We start from the raw sequence: 27,835 nt of genomic DNA, 5'->3' as shown, positions 1-27,835 counted from the left end.
GTTGTAAGAAAGAAAAAGGGCTGTGCCCACGATCAGGTGACTGCTGGACGCGGGAAGCAGGTCGCTCTGATACTCGGATTGTGCTCCGAAAGTGGAAGTGGATCTTCCGTGGCGAGGGATGGCGGAGTCGGGGACGGAAAAAATGAGTCAGTAGCCGGGACAGGAGAGCAAAAACGTAGTCGGGGTCGGAAGCGAGTCGGAAGCCAGAATAGGAGAGAAGACGTGGTCGGGGACAAAAAGAGGTCGAAAGCCGGGACAGGAGAGTAGACGTGGTCAGGATCAAAAACGGGTAGAAGCTGGGGAACAGATGGGAGCAAAAAACAGGTGGGAGTCAGGGTCGAAAAAGGCTTGCCTAGTGTTAACTGTGATTCGCAGACGGACTGACAAAAGGGGACGGACAGGAGTGGGTTCAAGTACTGATCGGGAGCCAATCAGAGTCCGAGGCAGTTGGCACCAAAGGAGCGGGCACAGCTGATTCACATCAGTATTCATGACAGTTACAACCTATGAGGGCCTGTAAAAAAAACAAAACAACAAGCTGTCATGACCAATTCAGCTTAAAAACTCTTTAGCCAATAGTGATGGATTCAAATGGTGATTGACACATTGGTTATCCAATGAAATTCCCAACATAATTATGTACACGTTTATGGCCTGTGTTCAAATCAAAGCCGAAAGTTAACGTGCACGAAGACAATCGTAATTCAGTTTTACGCACCATTATTCGTGGAAGTGTGCAAATCATTGACTGACTTCTGGAAAGAAAAGTCAAACATTTACAACTCTCTCTCAATGTCTAAAATTAACCAAAGTAAAATACACAAACGCAACGTTTTTAGGGCTGTGAACTGGTTGTCTTTGAACGGCCACTTTTGGAAATGGAATTGTGGCCACTCCTGATTGCATTCGAGTTGTTATTATCTTCTTTCCTTTTTCCTTAAGTGTGTATTTTGTATTTTATATCTGCTTGAATGTATTGATTTTATTCTATTTCATTAAGCCCGACTTATTCAGAAAACAAATTAGAATATTTAAGCAAAAAAAAAAACAATTTACAATCACAAGATAAAAAGGCGTTTCAAACAGGATCGGGTCTTGATCGGCAGGGGACCGGCTCCTGTCCTGAATTTCAAAGAGCCGCTTTATAAAGCCTTTACGTTCGCGAGCGCCCCATCATTGTAAGGCAACGCAGAACCACATTCGTGTTTCTCTTTCTTTGTATGATTCTCTACATTTTCGACAGTATTACTTGTTATGGACCTCTCGCGACAAAAAATATGGAGGTGTCTTTTATGTAAATATCAAACCCTTTATTGGCGTTTTATAGTACAGACCATTTTATATGCACTCCACGCTGCCACCGTTAGATGGCAGAACGCGACCGTTACCTGGAAAAATCTCAACCGAAATGCTATTTTGAATGTGTGCGGATATGAATTTCCTTTTCTTATACATTTACTAAAATTACCAGATTATGCTCCCACACACTAGAGAAGTTTTTTTTAATCGCCGAATTTCAATACACCCCTTCAGGATCCAACATAAGATCATACTTGAAACTTGGATCAACTGAGCATAGGTTTTTTGAGAAATCTACACGTCTCAACACACTTCTCATGCAAAAACAAGTTGTCGCCAAAGAACCTCTTGCACTTCAGGTGAGATAAAACAGACCTGGCCTAGTCAGTGTGCTTGCCAAAAGCGGAGTAGGAGAGGGGTGGGAGGATGGCTCATGATAAAAACTCTCCAGTGCTCCATCTTAAACACTCAGAAAGGGAACAGGGAAGAACATGGATGGATACACCGAGACCAACAATAAACGTACTCCTGACGTTTGATGTCAAACAGATGTAAGTTTGCTGGGGGTAGGCAACCTTCAGCCAACCACCACGGCACCGAAGCGTCATGCTTTAGGAAGATTGCAATCCTCGTTCTTCATTGGATTCAGGAATATTCGAGAAGAACTACTGGGAAGGGATTGGACACAGGAACCTGCCAAAAGTGTGACCAATTGTCCCATTAGTGGATGCCCCAAAAGACAACAAGAGCATTTTTTTCCACAACTCCCTGATCTGACTGTGGTTGACCTTCAGCTTTCAGCCATTACTGCATCTCTCTGCCGGATCCACTGCGCTGAGGGATTGAGAAGAACCAGCAACTGCAAAGCCTCAAATCTTTGACACCCCCTCCTCTCCGCCACTGCTTCTTCTGCTACACCCCTTTGCCCCCCTCCGACCTCTCATCTTTCAGCTTACCTCCCAACAGGGCAGGAAGCGTGAAAAATCACACTAATGGTTTTATTTGCTGTCAGATCTGAGACCAAGTGTCATTCCCTCGGAGCGTTCTGCTTGAAACATTTCATAGTTGAGTAAGCCTGCACCCAGTGTTTGAAAGGGGGTGGGGGGGGCAAGGGAATCTAAGCTGCAATAGTCAATGTGACTGTTTCTTGGAGTTGCTGCATTCTTTTTGACTCCTCATCATTCAGTGCACAGGGGGGTCTGTGGAGCATCCTTGAAGAGGCACTTCCTCTAAGCTGTAATCTGTATCCATCTGGATCCTGGTGAAATCTTGTGACCATGTGGTGTGGGACTTCTCCCCTGGTTTTGGCACTTTGCATATGTTGGACTTGCTGCATCTTGGAAGGAGTGGAAGCCAAAAAAGAACGGAAAAAGATGAAAGGGATGCCGCTGCAACACACAGAGACCTATAATGTGACTTGGTCCAACAGCGAAGAAGAGTCTGGAGTTCCCAAGGTAAAGTCTGACACACTTCAAAACTTTTTAAAACCATACTACCTCTTGGTGCTTTTTACAACATCTAAGTGACATGCACAGGTTTGTCACCACTTTGTACTGCCAGGGCAGAAAATTGAATGGATGGAGGGGACAGGTGTGACCTCTCAGGTCAAACCTTGGGAGGCTGCATCGAAATGTGTGAAATTCGTAATGGATGACTTTCCATGGGTATGCCAGGAATGTGAAATGCCAAAGGCGGATCACAGCATCAATTAGTGTGAAGTCTAGTGTGAATGTCTTCTAACTAGTCTGGACACTAATAAGGGATTTTTGGATCGGACAAGAATTCCATGCCAGGCATGACAATGCTGTTTCATGATTACTTAATGCTCAAATTATGTCTTCTGAATCAAACCTGTACTCCAGCATTGTTCCTATTTTTGTAGCATTTTCAGATACAGTATATTAATACTTAAAAAAAGGCAGACACACTTTGCTGGAAGACTGAAAAGACTGTCCTCTCAATTGTCCTCAAACATTTAGCAGTTATAGTCTGAGCAGTGATGCCAGCTGTCTGTGAGTGATTCTGACTCAAACACAAGTGCATCTCTGGGAGATGTGTGCACATTAAAAGAAAACCATCCACTGATGCTCAAGGTTGTTGGTGTCACTGCTGTCCTCGAAAGCATAATATAAATTAAATAGTCGGGTTTTCCATATTTTAGTGTGTGATACTGTTGCTACTGTAGGAAACTTAATGACTTCCTTAAGAGTCGTCAGGACACATTTGCAGGTTTTGATACCTTCAACCTTTTACTGTTCTCTAAAAAAGTTGTGGTCAGAACCAAATACGTCAAGTCAAGTCATTTTTATTTGTATAGCCGTTAATCACAAAGAGTCTCAAAGGGCTGCAAATCATTAATATATTGTTTGGAGGATGTAAAATGATATTAGAGCCTTGTTTGTGATGGCAGACAAGTTTCACACAGTGCTTCCTTCATATGCCTGGCGAGCCACCAGGATTTTATTGTCCCCTGACAATGACATCACCTGTTTTTTTCATATAAAAATGTGATTTGTCTTTATTTTCATTGCTAACAATGTAGCGAGCATTGTTTACAACAAGACTTGACGAGGCACTCTAGTGCAAACATGTAACAGACTTAAACGAGAAGAATTAGATTTAAAAAAAGAATATTAGGATGAATAGGGAAATTAAGGTAGTTCATGAAGGCTGTCTTAAGTTTTAGGGGCATCAGGACAATAGTACAATGATTTATGTTACATGACAAAAAGATTAGGGTCAGGGCTAACCCTAACCCCTAACACTAAGGTTAAACCTAAGACTAACCCCCTAACTCCAACCCATAACCAGATTCGGATCTGTGTGTGGTTTTCTGGACCAATCAGAATAATTTCTTTACTCCTTACTGCTTTTTGTTTAGTTTCATTCATTCAGTTCCACAGACGTGAAAAGACTTTTGTAAGTCTTCCGTCCTTTTCAAGAAAAAAACCCAGCCTTTCCCCAGCTCTTCACAGTGTTTTGTGTCTCTAGTAAGGATTTTTGTGTGATAAATGACCACTAAATGGCAGGAGTAGCTTTGATCCGTTTTTTTTTGGTCCAGAAAACTGGACTATGACGAGTCGGCTTACTAACATGCATCGTTAGCACGGTGTAAGAAGTATAAGGAGATCTCGACAGTGCCCAAGAACCCGAAAATAATTGCCACAAATCTTTGAAACAACGATGACAGTAAAACAGCCTCATCTTCGTCATTCATCCCAAAAAGGAAACTACATGGATGTCCATTGTGACGTAAATAGCTCCTCTGGCAAGCACGCCATGCCCTGGGAGTGCACCCAAGTCTTCCCCAGTTAAATATTCAGCCAATCAGTACAGAACACTGGCACTGGCTCCAGCTTAAGGCAAAATATCCAAGACATCAACAAAAATTAAATCAGACTGAGAAGAGTAGAATAAAATCCGGACTCACCTAACGAAAATTGTCTTTACGACATAAACTATTAGAATATTGTCATTCCACTTAATGTGAAAAAATCTGAAAGATCATCTTTGCAGCATGAAGCAAGTCTAGAAAGAGGTGAGTCAGTGCCAAACCTATTAACTGGCGGCTGAGGGTGGATTTGTTGCTCTGGGCAGCAGCACCATTATTGTAATCCTTTAAAAATCGTGCATCCTGCAATATTTGCATGTTTCATTATGACTTGTAATTGGAGCGTGGTAACATAAATTAAATGTTCTGAAAAGAGACATGCATAAACAAACAAAAAAAAGGTTTATACAAAGTTTCTCAATCAGCATTGTTTTCTTCTTTGAAATAAAGGTAATTTTGCCATCAAAATACATTTTTTGGATGTGTGGATTTATGGAAAAAGGAACATGTTGGAATGTTTGTAAGGTCAGTGATGCAAAAAATATAATTTGAGGTAAATTTTATGGTTGATATAAATTCTTTTACAAAAATATATTTTTTGATGTTTCTTCCCTAAAACAAACATCCATCCATCCATTATCTGAACCGCTTATCCTCAGTAGGGTCGCGGGGGTGCGGGAGCCCATCCCAGCTGTCTTCGGGCAGTGGGCAGGGGACACCCTGAACTGGTTGACAGCCAGTCGCAGGGCACACAGGGACAGACAATTCGCTCGTTCATTCACACTTAGGGACAATTTGGACCGGTCAATTAACCTGACATGCATGTCTTTGGAATGTGGGAGGAAACCGGAGTGCCCGGAGGAAACCCACACAAGCACGGGGAGAACATGCAAACTGCACACAGGGGGTTCGATCTCATGACTGCAGAACTGTGCCGCACACGCGCTAACCACTGCCTCACCGTACTGCCTTGAAAACAAACATGATCTTGCCAATATTCAACTACAAATTACTCAAGAATGGAGAAAGAACAGGGTCTGATCTTTCATTTGCTAGGTGCTTGTTCACTTATTTACAGAGCTTACATTTTTTTATTAGCATTTTAAAAAATGTCAAATCGTTGAAAAAGAGCACACAAAACTCCAAATTTAGACACGGGGCTTTCATTGAATGAATTAAAAGTTGTAGTTGATTGTTGCTCGCCAGAAACACAGAAGCACTATATATCTACAGACTGTGTTTTTTTTAATTGTAGTGACCAAAGATAAAATGAAAATCTTGTATTGACATTTTACTTGTTTTTTTCAACACAAACAAGAAGAAAACAATTAAATATACAGAGACAGATGTTTTAGTGCCTTGATCAAGGGCACCTCTGGAATGAAAGTTGTGGGTCTTTTATCACTGGTAAAGACTATTTGTAACGGTTTTCACATAGGCTAATTAGTTTGTGTTCAGCCCACTCATCATGTTGGCATTCAAGTCATACCAATTTTGAAATCATACTGCCTTGAAAGCAAACAGTGAGCTTTCCTTTGTATCCACCAAACACCATGTCGGTGCTTGTGTTCCGCTATTATTTATTTGGCCTGTAAAAGCAAAAGCGATGAAAAATGACCTTGTGTCAACTCTTAAGCCTGACAGAGATTACAACCCACTTGGATTCACTGCTTTCTCCTATCCTACAGGGTGCGGGGGTGTCTTGTTTTTTCCTGGAGCACCTTCCCAACCCAAAGTCAACCATAGTAGGCCTTGTGCCATGATGTAATTCCTGTGCGCATTAGGGGGGCGGATATTTGGAGAACCGTGGCGGTGTTGTTCCCAGTCAATTGGTTCTGTCATTCAAAGACTCGGTCTGACTCCGCTGTGTCTGGGACATCCAATCGGGGGGCGGCGCGGCCCCGGAAAGTGGGACAACAGGCTGTGTCTTCACAAAACTTGCGAGAAAAGATTCTGAAAGACAACACATTATTAAAGTCAACACCACTTAAACGTATCTATTTTTAAGGAGGCATGGTAAAGAAAACTCTGTGTCTGGTAGCATGAAATACATGTCAAACATTTAAGCTCATTTTTTTCTCCATACCAACTGAAAATTATTTTTCAGGGTGGCCAATCCCGTGTGTGGGCTGCTCTATACAAGCAAACCTCATGTCATTTCTGTTTGAATTGGAATAGCGAAATTTGGACTTGTCATACAACTCAATAAACTATATTTCTTTATTTAATTCCTTCTTAATGCCCAAGTTTAAACCCCTACAATTCCCGAAAAACAAAAAATGAGAGCAATCTGTCAATGCTGAGCCCTCCACCAAACGTTTGACTCCTTTATTTGGGGAGACAAGTCAAATTGATGATAAATTAACTTAGGGTTCTTTTCAATTACATGTGATTTCTTGGCTAAAATTTTGTTCAGTCTCTTCTAGAGGTCAGCTTCTTTTTCAATATACCGTAGTTGTATATACCTTAGGGGATGAATAAAGTATCTATCTATCTATCTATCTATCTATCTATCTATCTATCTATCTAGTGGGTGGCACATACTGTGCAGAGAGTTATAGCTTAAAACGCTGATGTATCAAGCTCCCCATTGGCGCTGCTTGGAAAAGTCAAACTGTTATATAATTATAAGGGAACCTACTCACATAAAAAGGTATAAAAAAAATTCTTCGCAATGAAAAATGAAATGTAGGGGCACGGAGAAAACATACAGAAAAAGCTTCACAAGTGAAGGTCATTTCCACTAATGAAAATCCCTTTATGTATTTTAAATACAATTTTAGATTTCTTTTTTACTCAAACATTGAAAAAAAATCATATAATTTGAATCATGTCAAAAATTTAGAAGCACTCAGGTTAGCAGCACCCTCTTATCACGCAGTGCCTCAGGATCCTTTCCTCTGAAGTTGTGATGTGATCCTCATCCAGCCAAGCATGGATGACTGCACAGGGAGCAGCACAAAATTGGGAAAAACAGGAGAATTATTAGACTCTTCATCATGTTTTCTATCCAGATATAAGCCTGCCTGAGCAACCCTTTTTTTGGCAGAAACCAAACTGGGCTCTGTGCTCCATTTTGCCAGCTAGTGCAATCATACCCATTTTCATGAACGTTTGTGTTTTTTTGTGTTCTTGATCAGGAACATTACTTTTGTTTCAGTGGCCAGCCCCATTTAGCAGACTTAATGGTGTAAAGTTGATTTAAAGGTAATCTCAAATTCTTGGATGTGCAAGACGTGAAGAAATAGTGCATATTTTTTGCATAAAATCTCTATATATTTCACCGGAATATTCAAATTATTTTCCGAAACAATGCATTTTGAGGACAACCTTTCTTGTCTTTGAAATCCTGGGCTTTTACTTCATAGGAGTAACACCAGCATTTTATTGTTTTACGTGTTAATTAATCTAAGAGGTAACGAGTGTTTAAGTTGAAGTTTTGGTAGTTTTTATAGAGAATACCGAAGCGTTGTTTTACATGTGGATGCAGTCAAGGTACAACAAAAGGCACGCAGCCAAAAAGTAGCTAACCGGCAACAAAACACACACGTAGAGCCGCTGACCGATCATTAAAAGATGGCTGCAGCCTTGAGGGAGAAAATGCAAGGCTGACGTACCAAAAACCAAGAGGGCAGTAGCCAGGCTAACCAAGACCCAACAATGAAGCGGCAAAAGCTACGGCAACAAAGGCAAAGCCGGCCTGGGAAAGAAAAACAAGGAACACGGCAAAACCTGCGCTAACGCCAGGTTAGACGATCAAACGGTGAGCAGCCAAGCTGACCAGAAACTGACAATAAAAAGCAGCAATGCTACGGCATTAGGTGTAAGCCAGCCGAGAATCAAAGCAACACTGCAAAACCAGTACTAATGCAAGGCTAGACGGCCAAACAACACATTGTGGGCAGCCAACAAGCACCAACTGGAGGTAAACAAAACAGGAAAGCCTATGGCAGCTCCAACACTAACGATAACACACCTGGAGAAAAAACCCAAACAAAAATTGCTGTCTATTCCGGAGCTTTCTTCAGATATTGTGTTAATGGGATTTGCCATTTTGAAAGTGTTGTGTTCCTCTGATGACATCAGAGCTCTACAGCAAACAAGCCGGATGGTTCAAATTTGTGACAAATTTCATCAAGTCCCTCAGTGCCTAGAATATTTTGCAACATATTTGCATAATTTTGGGCTGCAACACTACACTTTCTGTGCCTAATAGAAAAACAAATCTGTTTGGGAATACCTACAAGGCATCTTCAGGCAGACGACTTGTCACATTCTCTTAGTTTGAGCTGTTGACTGACGAGGCCACTTCCCAGCACTTGTGCACCAGCAGTGATCAAACATGGGGCCCTGATGTTCTCTGTCAGCTGTCGGACTGGTACCAGGTCCCGCTCTGTACCCACTTGAAAACATCAGACCCATCAACATGCAGTTAAAATCGCACAGAAAAAATCCTCCGCCAGTTTCCACTCTTTAGGACTTGCATGCTACAAGAACAAAAATGTTGCCAATCAAAATTCCAGAACTTCCAAGACACTCCATTTTTCATCCCCTGCCATACACGGATGATATTTTGATATTCTTTCCTCTTTAATAAATGTAACAAACTCTTACAGGATTTATGTGATGCATAGCTATTGTTTTGCATATTTCAGTTGGGTTCCTTTTTAGCTGATCATCTTCTCACCCTTTCATAGAAACAAAGGTGGCCTCTCTTGCGCTGTATAATAGAGAAGCCTCTTTCATTGTTTTTTCTTGAAAAAACAGCCTAAAATATTCATACCTACCAACACTGCTGCCTTACGCGTTAGACTACAACGTTTCTCCTCTTAAAAATGGCTAACAATTAAAAACAAAAAAACAAAATCTATCATTTTCAAGTAAAAACAACAACAAAAAATCTTGACTTGAGACTAATATTTTAGTCTATGGCTATCTTATTTCTTTGTGTGTGGTTTGGTAAGTTTTCCACTTCCGATTTTAAACAGCGGCATGTGATTTTTTTTAATATTCTGGAAAAGGAATTTGTATCGCTGGTAAAAATAGGGTGCTTGATAACATTCATCCATCCATTATCTACACCACTTATCCTCAGTAGGGACGTGGGGGTGCTGGATCCCAGCTATCTTCGGGCAATGGGCAGGGGACACCCTGAACTGGTTGCCAGCCAGTCACAGGGCACACAGAGACAGACAACTCACTTGTTCTTTCACACCTAGGGACAATTTGGACCGGCAAATCAACCTGTCATGCATGTGTTTTAGAAAGTGGGAGGACACCGGAGTGCCTGGAGAAAACTTTCGCAAGCATGGGGTGAACACGCAAACTCCACACAGAAAGGCTGGCAGCTGGATTTGAACCCATGACCTCAGAATGGAGCCACGAATGCGCTGACCACTTAGCTGCCGTGCTGCTTTTATAGCATCTATTTCTTTTGTATGTCAAAAGGGATCCCTGAATATGTCCTTCAAGCTAAGCAAGCCTCCTTCAAACTCTAGCACTTTCAAAAAATGATTCACAAACATTCTCAACCATCGCAAAAATTACACATTTTTTATCAGCTGTAGGCTCTTGATATTGGACTTCGGGAGACCTGAGAGTAGTACATAATAGTAATCGGGACTGGGAGGTAACAAACGCATGAATTATAATCTCCACATCGGACTGTGACAGCATTTTGCAATATTGCAAAGATGGAAAAAACCTGTTCTAGTAATATTCTTAATGTGTGTTTGGAAGGACTGATTGGGGTTTAATGTGACACCTACATTTTTGACTGAGTCACTCTAGGTGATATTTCAATCTTTAGGTTCAAATGCTCCGTGCTTTACTGTTGTATTACATTCCCCCCAAAATTAGATGCAAAGTCATTTTAGTACATTTGCGTGAGTGGAGACATTTACTTAGGCCGTGCATTTTTTTGGCATAACATCATTTATAGTTTTTGACTGATTTTCTTTTAGATTGGAGCATAATGGATTTTTGTATAAACTGTGGTGTCTTCTTAGTTGAGTCCGGGCAATTCCAGTAAATCATTTTTAAAACATAGCCAGATTGCGTTGCGTCCTGCTTGGATTTTAGGCATATGGACTGAGGTTACTATTGCATGCCCCTCAGCCCTTCTGTTTGGTAGCAGAAAGCAGACTTTCATTTGAAATGGGTGAAACAAGGTCCAAAGCAAGGGTGGGTAAAGATTCTGAGTGGCAGGTTGCATTTGGTTAAAAAACAATGACAGAGGAGCTGACCAGGCCGGTAGTAAATAAGTGATTGATTGATTCATTATCTTGATCCGTTACCTTGGTAAGGCATAAAGATAACATATATTGATTATTTCTCATCTATTCATGAATACGTGTACATACAGCCATCTACATATGCTTTTCCAATATGCAATATATACTGTATCAGTGTTCATTTTACCTCTGGTCCCGGGGACTCGCATGCTCAAAAATCTTTGGGTCCCAACAGAGATCTATGGGTCCCCAAAATTTAGTGTTATCGAGGTTGAAATTGTAAATCGGCGACAAATATATAATTTAAATCATTACAGTTTATTGGTAATACAAAGCAGTTATCACTTCAGATTTTTCAGTTCACAATATTGTAAATTATTCAAAATAATATTGCTGAAATATTAGTCTATATATTCATGCAGTTTTAATCATCATAGTTAAATGGTAATACAAAGCAGTTATCACTTCAGATTTTTCAGTTCATATATTCTTCGTGGTTTGCTGTCACGCCACAGTTGTAATGCCTTCTCAATAAAATTAAGTCCATTTTGGCAGAAAAGTCCTTATCTTGCTTAGGAGTATTATTTTGTTTTTTTTCTTTCGTCAAGTTGTTCGCTTCAACACACGTGTTTTCCTAGCCTCTCGTGTTTTCCTAGCGATCTTCCGAAGAATTTCTCCGCCGTTTTTTCGTGTCGGAATTATTGCCGTTGTTATCACTTTCTGCATTATGTTTCGACTTATTACTGACACTGAAGAAATTAGCAATTTTGTGTTGATTTTCACCTTAAATCGACGACAACCACCACAACAATGACGTCATCTTGAAGCAACGAGATCTCGTTTGCCGAGATCGGCGTGCAGACGAAAACTCGAACCGCGAGACCAAAACAACAATGGCGGATCTGCCTGACGAAAAGTTTGGAGTCCGGTAAATCTTTGTTAAAAATAAAAGTAAACGGGTAATAATGACAATTTTGTGACGTTGATTTGAGACGATGCGTCCCCAGCAAAAATGATGCGTCTAGGACGCAGGGACGCGGGCAAACGAGAACACTGCTTTATTATCACATATGATGGCTACTTTTTTTTAAGCACTAAATTTGATTACGTGCATTAAAAAAGATAAACGTGTTTTTGCATGACATTTGACTAGAGGAAACACCAGAATCAAAGTTTATTTTAACAAAAGCTGGCAAATTAATGAACAATGGATAAGACAATAGACGATATTTCGCATTAATTGCAGTAAAAGAACACTCTTATTTGGCCTAAGTCGTTGGATGAGAAATCCCAACTTTGGTTAATATTGGTTTTATACCTCTATTTTATTTTATTTCAGTTGAATGGAAGGTCATCTACTCTAATTTCAGTTAATAAACCTATTATTCTAGAATCAACTGAAAACCGTGTCAGAATTTAATATCACACAATAATACACTTCAATTTTAAATGACAATTCAAATGAATGACAAAGTTCATCGTATAAGCAAAGAAAACAATTCCGATGTTCTCTAATTCAGGGAATCCCAAATCCATGGGTATTGCTGGTTTTCGAAGTTCAGCAGTCCACAGTCAAAATCAAAGAAATAATTCATCTTCTACTGAAACCCTGAATGAAAAAAAGACAATCTATTGGTTCTTGCAATGATGTCTATGATGTCCACTAGAAACAAGTGAAAAAGTGCACAAGGAAGAGAACACAAAGTATAAAGACTCAAAGTGACTAAACAGAACCATATTTGTTCTCACTTTTGGCTTGGCTATAAAACCACACTCACAAGCCACCCTTGCTGAGCCTGTATCTCACCAACGACAGATACCCATGAAATGGATGACCTGGGGATGCAACTCGTGGGAAACCCCTACATTCGGGACATTTGTATTTTAACTACAGGGTTGGGTAGGGTTACTTTAACTTGATTACTTTCAATTACTTTTGGATTACTCCGATACCAAATATGCTAATTAAAGACAAAATAAACTAAATATGAATAAAATTACTAAATTTTGTGCAGGCTTGGGGAGTAACGGAATACATGGAACGGCAAAAATTATGTTGGCAAGCTGTTTGGATTTATTTTCATTTTGTTTCTGTCGCATTTTATGTTAGTTTTGCCGGAGATCAAAGAGATCAAAGCCAGGAGAGAAAGCTTACCATGTGTTGTGAGTCATAATTTTATTCATATTTAGTTTCTTTTGTCTTTTATTAGCATATTTGGTATTGGAGTAATCCAAAAGTAATTGAAAGTAATCAAGTTAAAGTAACCCTACCCAACCCTGTTTAACTATCACAGAGACCTTGCTCATTTCAAGAATACCAGATGCTAGCATTCAGCAAGCTAGCCGCTCTCTAAATCGCTTTCTTACACTACAAGCAGAAGACCTCAAATTTTGTAGTACTTATGTGTTGTGACAATAAAAGCTATTCATTCAACTGCAATTCTGTGTTCTGTGTTTGTATCTGCAGATCTGTAGTTGTTATTTAATCACCTTCGTATACTCTGTCGGTAAGGACATAATCTAGAGTTAAGGTTGACCTTTCGGGGCTTTTATGAAGGTGTGTCGCTACTTCACTGATTTCAATATTTCACAGGGGGTTGTGGTCCACATTAACCTTGATAACCAATAGATTAATATATATATCCAGTACATGACATCTTATTGCAGTTCCTGATAAAAGCTTCTCAATGGAGCATGGAGTTAGACACACAGAGTGTTAAACGTGCACTGTGCATGTAGCCTGTTATGTTAACAGACAGTGTAGGCTTCTGAACACATATGCACTCAAACAAAATCAAACTATCCCTGAAAGTTTCTTATTCTCCCAGTTGAAAAATTACCACAAGCCTGTGTTGTATGAAAACTGAATTTGGGGCTGTAAAATTATGTCCTGTGGGTTTCATTTCCATTGCTTTTCTGTGTTTCCCAGCCTTCGAAGCACAACAAAAACAAAAGGAAATCCAACAAGTTAACTTGTTTAGTCTGCCTGTCAGACATAAGAGAAACAAATATTTGAGGCACGAAAATAGTGTTGCCATTCCAGGATATTGAGAAGGCAAACACAGTCCACTTTTTGGCTTTAATTGCACTTGAACAAGTTGCAGGTCTTATACAGCGAAACAAATGTTGGTTTTGCAGATAAGTGATCTGTGTCCTGCTGCCAAATATAAATAAATTCAACTTCAGAAGACTCTCCTTGCATCGCTCTTCTTTATCTTCTCATCTATTTCGACTGGAGGCATTTGACTTTTCGTGAAATGCAGCTCAAGAGTGCTGCCATTAGTTTTTATTAGGCTTTCGTTTCTTCTGACATAATCGTAATGCATGGTGTGATGCATTAAAAGGTTGTGTCCAGATATTTTGAGGTAGAGTATGTCTCGCTAAATTAGGCTTTGCAATACATTTTCATAAGTGAGTCTTTTCAGATAAGTCCACACAAAGTGAAAAGTAGACTAACAGTAATGTTATTGAGGACGAGTGTTGACAGACTTCCACCCTCACATACATTCCATTTTTTAAACCATATTGCTCTAGAAACATTCCACATGATAAGAAATTGTTCACATTTGTTGGATGCTTTTTGGTTGGGGTAGGTGATCCTGTGAATTTCCGCATCGGCACGATACAAGTGAATATGTGGTAGTATAGATCGATCCTGATAGTTTTTGCTTGGGAATGTCATTACCCTTGAATAATTAAACCTCTTACTGTTTGAGTTAGTTTGTACTCATGATAAAAGAGCACTACGCATTGTTTATTAAATGATTCAAATTCAAACTTTACCACGATAGATAAATATATATATTTTGATTTCAACTCTTTCAGAATGAAAGATAAAAGAGACAAATTAAAAAACAGTAATGTAACGAAAATACGAACAATATCAAATGTTGTCACGGTTGCCCATAGCCCTCAATTGGCTCCGCCTGTTTGGCGCCAGCTGGGCTCGTTGCCTGATTGGCTTCCCTCCTATTTAAGCTTAGTGCTCTCACTCACCCTTTGTCAGTCCGTCAACGAACCTTTGCACCCACAAGACATGTATTTTGACTCTGTCCGGTATCCTGCTTGTGTATCCTGCCCGGTATCGATCACATCTGTCCCGTCCTGTCCAGTATTGATCCCTTCTGTCCAGTATCGGCTCGTGTATTTGGTATCACTCCCGTCTGTCTCGTCCTGTCTGATATCTTGCTCCAGTCTCCAGTATCCGGTATCGATCCCGCCTGTCCCCTCCTGTCAGATATCTTGCGCCAGTCTCCAGTCTCCAGTCTCCAATATCCGGTATCGATCCCGTCTGTCTCGTCCTGTCTGATATCTGTCTCCAGTGTCTGGTATCGATCCCGTCTATCTCGTCCTGTCTGATATCTTGCTCCAGTCTCCAGTGTCCGGTATAGATCCCGCCTGTCTCATCCTATCCGATATCTTGCTCCAGTATCCGGTATCGATCTCATGTATCTGGTATCAATCTCGTCTGCCTCTGGCTTCCTGTTTTTCCGCGCCAGTCTTCTGTCTCACTTCTTCCGCCTAGCGATCGCCGAATCACTGGCGATTGTGTACACGTGCATTACTGCCCCATTCCCGTAAAATAAAGCTTGTGTGAAAACGTTACGTGTCTGGGTCCTCCGTCTGTTCTGGTCCCGACACATGTCAACTATACTTTCTGCTGCACATTTTGAAAATGAAGTCAGAAAGTACAAATGGTGTAAACAATATCATGTAAAATCCCTTACCAGTACAAACCCCCCCAAAATACTTACTGTTATGTGTTTAGGTTAAAAGAGTCAAATAAACCATTTAGCAACATAACAAACAAGAAATGTTGGCTCTGTTCCCATAGTTACAACGGATTTAGAGGTTTTTGTTCAGGAACAGCTGCTTGTCTACGTTTATGGTCGGAGTTAGTTGCTCTTTTTAAGGTGAACATTTTTCATTTATTTGTGTAAATATGCCACAGTAACAGACTACTTTAGTACACAAATGACACCTGGCAATATTATTTTCTGTTTTTGAAAAAAACATTTGCCCCTGTCATAAATAGCTTCAGATAAGGGTTCTCACATAGATATGGCCCTGTCTTCTGCCTAGCATTCAAGATGCAGCGACATGCCAGGTAGAGAGAGGTGCTAAAAGTGTGTCTGTCAGTCATACAAACAAGCATTAACTTGAAGAGTTGCTGAGGGTGCTGGGTGAGAGGGAGAAGGACTGCACTATCTACATACAGTATCGAAGCGGCGCTTTGAGGAAATTGGTGTAGGGGTGAAGAATTTATCCCAGGACAATAGTATGGATCTGTTCCAAGTACCTGGCTAATATTGATAATATTGATATTTTGATCGATCCACGCACCCATACAGTTTAGGAAAACAAGTAGTTGTAAAAATGTTGAGGGACCAAATAAAAATACAGCAATTGATTAAAAAAAGAGTCCTGGCCTAACTACAAATGGTGAAACAATTTTTTTAAATTTCAACACACACAACAGGTACAATTCAGACTGTTCATTCTTCTCATGGCAGGTTTCTGATACTCAGAGAGTGGATCCATTGGGCTCATGGATGGATTTCGTCAAGCGGCCGGTTGGCAACTTCCCATCAAAATGTCGCAAACGGAAAAGACCTTTGGTAAAGCCAGGAGATACCATACTCACTGTGAAATGTTATACAAATTCCAAAAATGGCTTTTTTGTATTCATCTGTAGAATTGTTTTTGATAAAATCTCCACTGGATATGTTGCGTAGTACTGTTTTTGGCACGTGTATTGGCGTCAGAGAAAAGATCTTAAGCCCAGTCCGAGTCCAACCCAAATTTCGGCCCAGGTCAGGCCTAAAATGTCAATCATTAAGTTCGGGTTAGGCTATGTGCGCAGAAAAGCAAAAGTCGCCTTATTACAAGACGTACTAAACTTAACTCTTGCAATTCTAATTCAAAGAACTTCTTTATCTATCATTGTTGTTTTTAATTTATCTCTCTGCTTCTTTGTCTCTCACAGTGCTGCACTAGATTTGTAAGGATGTAGTGCTGCTGTGGCCCAATTTTAAACCCGTCAAAATATTTTAGCATTAACCTTCTAAAAAATCTGGCAATGTTGGAAAATTGCCAATTGATGTAACCTTTGCAGAATATAAAATATTTCAATTTTTTATTCTGTCTTGTTTAACTTAGATTTGTTATCATTATTCAGCTCTCCTCTTTCTGAGTCCTCCCAAATATAACGTGAAATTTCAAGTTTGCTTCATGCTCAGTTCTGTAGATTAAGTTCATTCTTCAGGCTCAGGCTGGGTCGTGCTTCAATACCAGCAGGCAAGGGTCGAGTTGTTTTTTGGGGCAAGATCTTACCTCTAATTGGTGTACAAAGTGAATGTACCAAGGGACGTTGTTACCATGTGACCGTACCATCCTTCTTATTCATTTTCTGTCTGAATGTCCAAAATTCCAAATTATGACTTTAATGCGTTTCTCGCTTTCCCTAGTCAGGCCTGGCTGGACCTCCAGGTCCTCCCGGCCCACAAGGACCACCCGGCTTACCTGGAGCTGAGGTGACCCAAGAAGTTCTTCTCCAAGAGTTTAAAGAAATGATAAAAGGTGAGGCATGTTTTCAGTTTGAGTCCAGAGTGTTAACTGGGCATTTTGTAGTGATCGACTTTTGACCTTGATAGAGGCTACGGAGAGACGAGCCATGGCTGTGGACCGTCAAACAACTTCCAGCCAGCTTCCCGTAGCTCTAGTCACATTGCAGGAGGGCCTGACGTCCTACCGGCGGGTAGATGAGGCTTTCCATTGCAAACTTAAGGGACCCATTGTGGTCGACAAGAAGACTTTGGTAGAGCTCCAGAACTTTCAAACAGTAAGTTGCAAATATTCACAACCACAGTCTTCTTCCTACATGTGTCTTAGGACATTTCCTGTAAAATGCGGACATTGTGAAGGTTTGCCCAATTTTCTGACCCATTTGCTCCTTAGTGGTGGGATAGGGATTTGTGTTTGGTTGACGTTGTTTAGTTTATTTTAGACGTGTTCTCAGTGTTAACTAGAACTGTTAAACGCCAATGTTTCAACCAACCAGGCAAAAATATCAGCTTAATACCACACATCACTCTTTGGACGACACACAAAAAGTACTCTGTCTGCGACTTGGACTACAGTTTGGAGAGGACAGAAATAGAGAGTGTAAAAAACAGCTTGCTGCAGTGGAAGAAGCCTGTTGACGAGGCTAGCATAGCACATCCATTATAGACGGAGGTAGACGAGTAAAGTTGTGACATGCTCAGATAATTAAAAGAAATACTGTCAGGTTCCACATTGCATTGAAACCTTTTAATTTGCTTCACCAAAGGTCATTTTATTTCTTCTTTATCTGTGTTAACGTTCTGTTTTGGTCCATATCCATCAGTAAAATAAAAAAATAAAAAATAAGGAGCAATCTGTGAACAAGTGAATGTGAAAAACACTTCGGTTAAGGTTGTGAACGAAAGTCAGAAGCAGTAATGCTGGGAGAACAAGATGCTAGTTATTTATCAAATGTCGCTCCTTATCTTGTTCCATTTTCAGCCGCCAGCCAAGGGAGCCTTCTTGAGAGGGTCTGGCATGGACCAGTCTACGGGCAGATTCACCGCCCCTGTCACAGGAATCTACCAGTTCTCTGCCAATGTTCACATTGGTAAATAAAAATGCACAAACCACTAAAAGTTAGTTTATATGTGGTCATCAATGGGGCTTCTTATGTGACCTCTTTTGCATGCATCATAGTCTGTCATATTTGCTGATAATCACTTTTTAAGCGTTTACTTAGGTCTTTATAAAAGCACTGAACGTTACAGTAATTACTTTCTCGTTAGAGTCTGTCTCTTCAGATATAGACTAAATGCCCCCTAATACACTGCAGGAAACTGGTGTGTTTTAAACGAAGCTAAGCTAAACTTTGATGATCTTGTGTTGCTGAATTAAATATGTTTTTGGTTTTTGTACTCATCAATGTCATTTCTTGAAATAGTTGAATTATCTCTAAAGTCTGGGTTTTTCTTGGAGGTTCCATATTTTAGACTGCTAAATGGTTGTCTGAAGTCATCAAAGCTAAGCTGGCCCTTTGCAAAGAGGATATAAGCAGTTATCTAAACCGCTACTTTGGAGAGGGGGGTATGCTTCAATGTCTATATTTAAAAAAAACTCAAATAAAGTCACAAAATAAAATTCACTCATTCAACTGGCTTTTTCTCCACCTGCTCTGTTGTGATTTTGATGTTAAATACTCTGGATCTTTATAAAGGAAATAATTACAGAAGAAAAATGATTAATGGGCAGAATGCCTCAAACGTTTAAAACTTTACTAATATAGTAAATGCACAAAGTTGCTTTTACAAGCATGTCTTCAGGCATCTTTGACAAATGCTACACCCCAGTTGGAGTTGACTGTAAACCTAAATACACAAAAGGAATAGCAGTACTTGTGTATTTAAAGATACTACTTTGGCAATGTCTCGCCTACCGCTAATGGTAAAAGTCAATGGAGGAGCATCTTCTTCTGTAGTGAAATGAAAATGAAATGATCTGCATTTATATAGCGCTTTTCAAGTCTATGACTTCCCAAAGCGCTATACAATGTGCTCCACATTTCCCAATAGCGGCCTTGCAGCCATGTAAGGCGCTAACCTGCTTATTGGGGGTGTTAGGGGTTCTGTGTCTTACCCAAGGACACTTCGACATGTAACACGGACGAGCCAGAATTTGAACTGGGATCCCTTGATCCCAAGATGAGCGCTCTACCTCCTGAGCTACTGCCGCCCCAGTGTTATTCCTTCATACAATAATAACAATACATTGTCATAGAAAGACACTCTAAAGGGTAAAATAATGCCTCATGTGCGGTCCCTTCTCAATGTTTCTTCATTTTCCTCATGTTGAGGTTTTTGAGTTTTCCTTGCCCTCATGTAGGTTTTAGATCAGGGGATGGTGTAATAATAGTCTGTGGTTTGCAATTATCTATGGTCTGATTAAAGGCTATACAAATTAACATGACTTGACTTGACCTCAATTTTTTTCTCAATTCTTTAAAAAATGTGCTATTAATTAGAATTTGATTTAATTTTTTATAGGGTATTTTCAGCACAGGTTTAACTATCGCTGCTTTCTTGTTTTCATCCCGTTTTTGTACGCACCCTACAGTCCTCAAGAAGTTAAAATGCTGGGTAAAATGGGCAACATTGATTTTCAATGTCTATTATGAAGAGAAAAAGAATCATATGGTACCAAAGAAGAGTCAGCAGTACCAATAATAAGGTGTAATTATTTAAAATATAAATATGAAATAAAAATAATAATTTCAAATGCAAAGACAAGAATGCTGCATTACATATAACCTCAAATGTTGCCTTTCCTTCTCCAGATCACAGCGAGGTCAAAAGAAGCAAGCCACAACTCAAAGCCAGGGACAATATCCGTGTGCTGATCTGCATCGAGTCACTCTGCCACAGATACACGTAAGTCTTGTGTCACATACTCTTGGTAAGGCCGAAAACAATCTGAAACAGAATTCTGGTGACCTTATTATCCCTATTTTCATTTTCCATCTCCAACGTTTAAGTTAAAATACAAATATTTGTCAAATTGTTGAAAAGCTCCCACTCCCATCCTACTAACCTTGTACTTTTGGAACATTTCACTCCCATGATTCCCCTCAACAAAGTGTTTTAATACTTACATACTCACAAGCCAATAAATCTGTCGGCCACAGCAGTTTAACATTCCTGGCATTCTCCACTTGCTCCTAAGTTAGCCATGAGCATGGAGCAATGTCACCTCCTCCGTACTTGAAGTCCAAATGGTCACACTGCTTTAATATGTATGAAAACAGACAAGCATTTCCTTTTTAAAAGCACTTGGAAAAAAAAAATCTCGCTAACTGATTGAAGAAGAAAAGGTCCCTGCGTAGAATTGAGACAGAAAAGAGGCTTGTTGGTTAAATCTGCAAGAACATGAGACTATCATGCTTACACTACAATTTCTGCTCATCCTAATAGTCAAACACCGTTGCAAACACACCTTAGCTGTTTTTCCTTGTTGACACGGCCTTTAATTTGTGTTGACATATCCACTGTTACTGTGGAAACACAATTACCGGTATTGATCATTTTCTTCTAGTGCTTAATGATAATGGAGGAAAAGCCTCTGCCCACTAACAGCAAAGGTTTCTGTGGTTGTTTGTTGTTATTCCTCAAAGACTAAATGAGAAAATGTTTTAAGAAGTAATAAAGAATCACATGGGAGACAAGTCGTGTATTAACTGCTAAGAGACAGTTTGACGACCTTGACAGTCAGTGCTGATAAATAGTAGCTGGCTTTTACTTTTCAGAGCCACAAATATTTACAAGTTAGTCCATGGAGACTAGTCTAACTTGTCATAATAGTGCAATGAAAAATAGTGTGTTGTGACACTGCAAACGTATAATGCAACAGTGTGATAAAAATTAATGCTGTAACATTTAACAGCAACATAATTCCCAGATAAGCCCATAAATAAGATATGAACACCCATTATTTAATATAACTGGCAATATATATAATGGCTCTGTGGAATAAACTGTCTTTGAACCTATTGTCCTCCTTTTAGGGGTCCTATAGCTACTTCCAGAGAGCAATAGGTCACAAGGTGGTGGCTGAGCTGAAAGGGGTCCTTTATAAGGTTGTTGGCTGTGTTTCAGTATTGCAAGCCAGAGATGTCCTCAAGACTGTGTACCGAGCAGTCAATGATTTTCTGGGCTGTGTTGATATCTTTCTGTATGTATTTTCACTCTTCTGCCATGCTCTCAGCATACCCACTGTGACCCCATATGTCAGAATTGAAAACCAGCAGCTTATAATTGCCTATTTATCCTAACATTCTTTTTCTCTTATTCTTCCTTTTAAAGTGTTTATTACGGGTTCGTCCATCAGTGCTTTGCCTAATCTCAGTGCGATCAATGTTCACTCCAAACTGACTTGTGCACATCCTCTTCTATCTTGCTAACACAGGGGTATATTTACTTGATTTATCCATGCATTATCTGCACAGCCTATCGTCAGCAGGGTTGCGGTGGTGCTGGAGCCCATCCCTGCTGTCTTCGGCCAGTGGGTAGGGGACACCCTGGACTGGTTACCAGCCAATTGCAGCACACAGAGGCAGACAACTCACTCGCTCATTCACACCTAGGGACAAATTGAGCTGGCCAATTAACCCGACATGCATGTTTTTGGATTGTGGGAGGAAGCTGAGAATGCCTGGAAGAAACCCACGCAAACACGGGGAGAATATGCAAACTCTGCACAGGAAGGCTCATAGCTGGATTTGAACCCATGACCTGAGAGCTGTGCCGCGGATGTGCTAAGCACTCATCCGCCGTGCCGCCCTTACTTGATTCAATATGATACAAATATTTTTAATTAGTTTTTCTATCAAACTTTTTAAATGTTTGTACTGATCATGGAGTAGTCAAAACGTCATTTTGTTCTACAGGTCGTTGGAAATGATTGTTGGCTTGGAAAGTAATAGTCGGATCTTCACAGTGAGTGTTCAGGGACTTCTGGAACTCCAGGTGAGTAACTTGAGATTCCACCTTAGAAGCCTTTATACTTTATTGAGTGGTTACCTTTGCTAGAAATGAACATGGGAAGGATAAGCAATTAACTGCATCCTAACCAGACAATGAACTGATTAGTTACTTGCATTGAATGACAGACTATTGGAAGCTTTTACAACTTCTGTTTGGCTGCGGTTGTTGCATATAACAGATTCATATTTCTTAGATAGAATATTTAATGATTGTCAAGCTTGTCAAAATCCATATCCCAATGAATTCTGTAAAACAGAGGCATCCACATTTTTCCTTTGAAAGCCACATACTGAAAAATTAAAGTTATTTATGGACCACTTAAATATTATTAAATGCAGTGTGCCAAACACATCAAAGTCCATGTTTTTTGTGTAGTTTATAAAAACACCCAGATAGCTTGCCAAAATGTTAATTGTTTTTTTTTTTTTTGTTGCAAAAAATACAAAATTAATTGAAAGAAATGTTACAACAAAATATCTCATCTCATTATCTCACCTCATTAGCTGCACCGCTTATCCTCAGTAGGGTCGGGGGGTGCTGAAGCCAATACCAGCAATCATCGGGCAGTGGGCAGGGGACACCCTGGACTGGTTGCCAGGCCAATCGCAGGGCACACAGGGACAGACAACTCGCTCGCTCATTCACACCTAGGGACAATTTGGACCGGCCAATCCACCTGAAATGCATGTCTTTGTAATGTGGGAGGAAACGAGTGCCCGAAGGAAACCCACGCAAGCACGGGGAGAACATACAAACTCCGCACAGTAAGTCCGGTAGCTGGATTTTACTTTTCAGAGCCACAAATATTTACAAGTTAGTCCTTGGAGACTAGTCTAACTTGTCATAATAGTGCAATGAAAAATAGTTCGTTGTAACAACACTGCAATCGTATAATGCAACAGTGTAATAAAAATTAATGCTGTAACATTTAACAGCGACATAATTCACAACACGTGGTAAGCTTTCTCTCCTGGCTTTGATCTCTTTGATCTCCGGCAAAACTAACATAAAATGCGACAGAAACAAAATGAAAATAAATCCAAACAGCTTGCCAACATCATTTTTGCTGTTCCATGAATTCCGTTACTCCCCAAGCCTGCACAAAATTTAGTAATTTTATTCATATTTAGTTTCTTTTGTCTTTTATTAGCATATTTGGTATTGGAGTAATCCAAAAGTAATTGAAAGTAATCAAGTTAAAGTAACCCTGCCTAACCCTGGGTAAGACCTTAAGCCCAAACATGACCCAAGTCCAAACCCGGCCCGAGCCCAAACGTAAATACAGGTCCGGCCTAAAATTTCAATCATTACTTTGGGTTTGCGACTATGTCGCTGACTTTTCATAAAAAATAATCTACGATTGGCGTCCGTCCGTCATTGCTCTTAGTTTGTTTTTCTTTGTGGAGGATCCGTGCGGTAGATTTTGTCCCGGGTATGCAGAGTTGGCTCAGTCCATCCGCAGGCTTGGCGCTTCCCCGTCCACGGGCTGCGCAAAAAGGGGACGAAAGTAAAATAAACTAAGAACAATAACGGATGGTTGATGAGAAAAAGACTCAGAGAGAGAGGTCCTCACAGATAAAATTCAGGTTTACTTCTGGCTGGGTCCCTCAAATCAAGTAAATTTTGTGGGGTTGGTTTGTGTCATGATTACTGATGTGATGCACCTGTGCCCACTCTTTTGGCGACAACTGCCTCGGACTCTGATTGGCTCCTTGTCCCTATTTACCCTCGTCTCTCTGTCACCTGTTGTGAGTCCGTCTGCAAACCTCAGCTAGGCAATCTTTTCGACCCTGACTCACTCCTGTTTTGGCTCCCGTCTGTTTCCCGGCTTCGACCCGTTTTCTGATCTCGACCACGTTTTTTGCTCTCCTGTCCCGGCTACTGACCTGTTTTTCCTGATCCCGACACCGCCATAGCTCGCCACAGAAGTACCACTTCCGCGTTCAGAACAACCTGCTCCACGCAACCAGCGATGACCGAATCATGTGTGCAATCCTTTCCCTTCTTCCCAATAAAACTGAGAGAAACGTACGCAAGGGGGTCCTGTCTCTGTTCCGGTCCTGACAGTTTGGGCTTTAATACCCGCGGACTTGTTTGGGTCAGGGTGTATTTCTTAGGTCCAAGCTTACTTCTATGGTGGGTACAAAGCAATATTTGCTCCATATTAGTGGGAACACGTCACTTCCATCCATGCCAAATATATGAAATGAAATGATCTGCATTTATATAGCGCTTTTCAAGTCAAGACTTCCCAAAGCGCTTTACAGTGTGCTTCACATTTCCCAATAGCGGCCGTGCAGCCATGTAAGGCGCTAACCTGCTTATTGGGGGTATTAGGGGTTCAGTGTCTTACCCAAGGACACTTCAACATGTAACACGGAGAAGCCGGGATTCGAACTGCGATCTCTTGATCCCAAAAGGAGTGCTCTACCTCCTGAGTCACTTTGGCCGAGATCCGTATGATGCTTCATAGGACAATGCCGCACAAACTAACGCCAGCTGCAGTTAATCACGAGAGAAGAAGATGGAATAGCGAACCAGAGAGCAGTGTCGACGTAATTTTTAAGCATACTTGGTGGGAAACACGTCAACAATTTCATGCATCTACAAACACCTCACCTGAAATTCCATCACTTTCCAATTCTAGAGAACACAAGATTACAATACAAGCATTTTCAAGAATTTCTTGCACCCGTACAAACCCAGGATCTTTTGCTTCATCTCTATTGAGAGCTCCTTTGAACGCATAATGTGTGGTCACAACAAAAGCCTCCAAATACAAAACCACTAACCCTACAATCAACTCCAGACCTTTTTACTACATAACTGATTACAGGTTAACAAGGGAGGAGCGTTCTTAGACAATTGTCCAATTACTGTTGGTCCCTTGATAAAAGGGGTAGATAGATAGATAGATAGATAGATACTTTATTCATCCCCGAAGGGAAATTCACTATGTAAAGGGACTAAAATTCCTAAACCCGTATTCCATTTTGGAGGTGGGAAGCCTTAAATTGCTGTCGAGGTTGTGCTCTTTAAGCCTGTATTATATTCCTGAATGTGTTTATGTGAACAGCAAATACAGTGAAACCTCGGCTCTTGACCATAATCCGTTCCAGAACCCTGTTCGAAAAGCGATTTGTTCGAACACAGAAATCATTTTTCCCATTACAAATAATGTAAATAGTTTTAATCCGTTCCAACACCCTGAATGTTTACCTTTGTTTACCTTTAAGACACAAATAACATAAATGTAACCTCAGGCTAATCGTACATTTGCGTGAACGTGTAAAAATAAAAAAAAGGATAAAGAAAATAATTATGAATAGGATTTTCTACCTTTGTGGTGGTCAGCAGAAGGCGCAGATGGACGGTGAGAGAGATGGAGGAGGAAGGAAAATTATTGTTTGGAAGGAGAGTCCCCTTCCATAAAAACTTCGGGGAGCTCTTCTGTCTGAGGGGTGCTCACACCTTCAAATCTCTTTGCTACGGATGACTGGCTTCTGCCTTCTTTTTAGCACTTTTCGGAAGTGGTTCATGACAGTGGCATTAAAGTCATGATGACTCTGGTGGCTGCAGCTTCATCGGTGTGGTGAAATTCTGTAACTCGGCCCATTTGTTACACACTTGTTTAATCTCGGATGTCCCCTAGTGTATTGGAGGTGCAATATCACCCGAGAAAATTAAAAGGAGTAAAAACATGTGATGTGAACTCCGATTTTTTTGACCGAACAGCGAAGCAAGAATTTCTCGAAATTTTTGTTCGGACTCCGAATTGTTCGAACTGAGAGGCGTTCGAAAACCGAGGTTCCACTGTATAACAATTGGGTCACTGTTCCAAAAAACTACATATTAAACTGCAACACTGTTGACACACAGGTCGAGGTGAAGTGACTGTTTAGCCAATAAGAATGCAGAACAAAATGCACGAGGAAAATCCGCAAAGTAGCCAAACTTCTACAAATAAACTGCAATAAAAAGAGGTGTTACTGGACATGAATAATGACCAATATTCAAATTCCCCCTTTTTGCAGGCCGGCCAGTACACCTCCATCTTTGTGGACAACGCGGCTGGGTCCTCTGTTACGATACAGAACGGTTCTGACTTCATGGGCCTGCTCCTCGGCGTCTAGCCTCGCATCACGGCAGTTTGCCGTCGTCTTCCTTGGGACGCAAAACGCGTGGGCGAGGCCGCGTGATGCCACAGCGGCAAGCCGAGCAAGGCAGAGCCGATGTTTAACTCTTCACCGTCTGCAAAGGTGTGGCTCAAAGTGGAGTGGAGTTTAAGTGAGGTTTTGTTTTCTAATTTACTCCCCTCAGCAAAATGACCTGAACATGTATCATGTTGTTGTCATGTCCTTTTACTCCTTGTTAAACATACAAAAACATCAAGTCTTGCCTGTGTGTATATTTGAGTCATACTGTTTCTTGAGAGCAACAAACAATTTACTCCTTCTTGCTTTTGATATTCATTGTGTGAGATGCCAACTCTTTTCATGGCCTTGTATGTACCGCTAATGTTTATTTGATTATTGATCGGTCATTTTATGCAGCGTTGTATGCTATTATTTTTTTTTATAATTTATCACACCTGCATACGTCTTTTTTTAGAATTGTACTTTATTATATTTATCTTAAATATGTATATCATCATTGTGCTATTTGACTGTTGGATTCCTAGAGCAATAAAAGTATCTTTTTACTGTATATTTTAAGACTGGATTTGCCTTATTTGTATTGTTATGTTACGCTACGTTACGCTACGTTATGTTACGCTACGTTATGTTACGCTACGTTATGTTACGCTACGTTATGTTACGCTACGTTATGTTATGTTATGTTATCTTATGTTATGCTACGTTACGTTCCAATTTTAATATATGCGAAGCCGAAGTGACATTATGTATGTTACGTTATGTTATGTTGTTACGTGCAGCACGGCGGCGCAGTGGTTAGCGCGTGTGCGGCACAATTCTAAGGTCTTGGGAACCTCCTGTGTGGGTTCAAATCCAGCTACGGGACTTACTGTGCGGAGTTTGTATGTTCTCCCTGTGCTTGCGTGGGTTTCCTCTGGGCACTCCGGTTTCCTCCCACATTCCAAAGACATGCATTTCAGGTGGATTGGCCCGTCCAAAATTGTCCCTAGGTGTGAATGAGCGAGCGAGTTGTCTGTCCCTGTGTGCCCTGCGATTGGCTGGCAACCAGTTCAGGGTGTCCCCTGCCCACTGCCCGATGATTGCTGGGATGGGCTCCAGCACCCCCGCGACCCTACTGAGGATAAGCGGTGCAGCTAATGAGATGAGATGAGATGCTGTTACGTTACGTTATGTTATCTTGCGTTGTTTTATTCGGTATTTCACTTATCTGACTGAACTGTCCTTCTCTGCAAAAAG

At 40.6% G+C, this 27,835-nt stretch overlaps 1 protein-coding gene across 2 annotated transcripts; it reads left to right on the top strand.

The window, feature by feature from the left end:
• Positions 1-1,555: 1,555 nt before the first annotated feature.
• On the top strand, positions 1,556-26,992 carry c1qtnf12 (C1q and TNF related 12). Of its 2 annotated transcripts, XM_088329861.1 has the most exons (9): positions 1,556-1,658; positions 2,486-2,753; positions 16,377-16,481; positions 17,331-17,442; positions 17,517-17,704; positions 18,409-18,517; positions 20,240-20,333; positions 22,346-22,424; positions 26,477-26,992. In XM_088329861.1, exons 2-9 carry the CDS (start codon positions 2,577-2,579, stop codon positions 26,573-26,575), a joined length of 963 nt encoding a protein of 320 aa, XP_088185987.1. In that variant the 5' UTR covers positions 1,556-1,658; positions 2,486-2,576; the 3' UTR covers positions 26,576-26,992. The 2 variants fall into 2 exon arrangements, with proteins under 2 accessions (XP_088185987.1, XP_088185985.1); XM_088329859.1 differs by lacking the exon at positions 1,556-1,658 and having other exon boundaries at positions 1,752-2,753.
• The last annotated feature ends 843 nt before the right edge of the window (positions 26,993-27,835 follow it).

This window comes from Urocampus carinirostris, chromosome 3 (assembly GCF_059441175.1).
Source record: "Urocampus carinirostris isolate Australia breed hairy pipefish chromosome 3, RoL_Ucar_1.0, whole genome shotgun sequence".
NCBI classification, from domain to species: domain Eukaryota; kingdom Metazoa; phylum Chordata; class Actinopteri; order Syngnathiformes; family Syngnathidae; genus Urocampus; species Urocampus carinirostris.
The sequence above is the reverse complement of the archived record's forward strand: the minus strand, read 5'-3'. Positions and strand labels throughout refer to the sequence as shown.

Coding starts and splice junctions, on each gene's coding strand:
- c1qtnf12 (XM_088329861.1), top strand. CDS start 2,577: ATGTGGTGTGGGACTTCTCCCCTGGTTTTGGCACTTTGCATATGTTGG. Junction 17,705..18,408: donor AGCTCCAGAACTTTCAAACA/GTAAGTTGCAAA, acceptor TTCCATTTTCAG/CCGCCAGCCAAGGGAGCCTT. Junction 22,425..26,476: donor AGGGACTTCTGGAACTCCAG/GTGAGTAACTTG, acceptor CCCTTTTTGCAG/GCCGGCCAGTACACCTCCAT.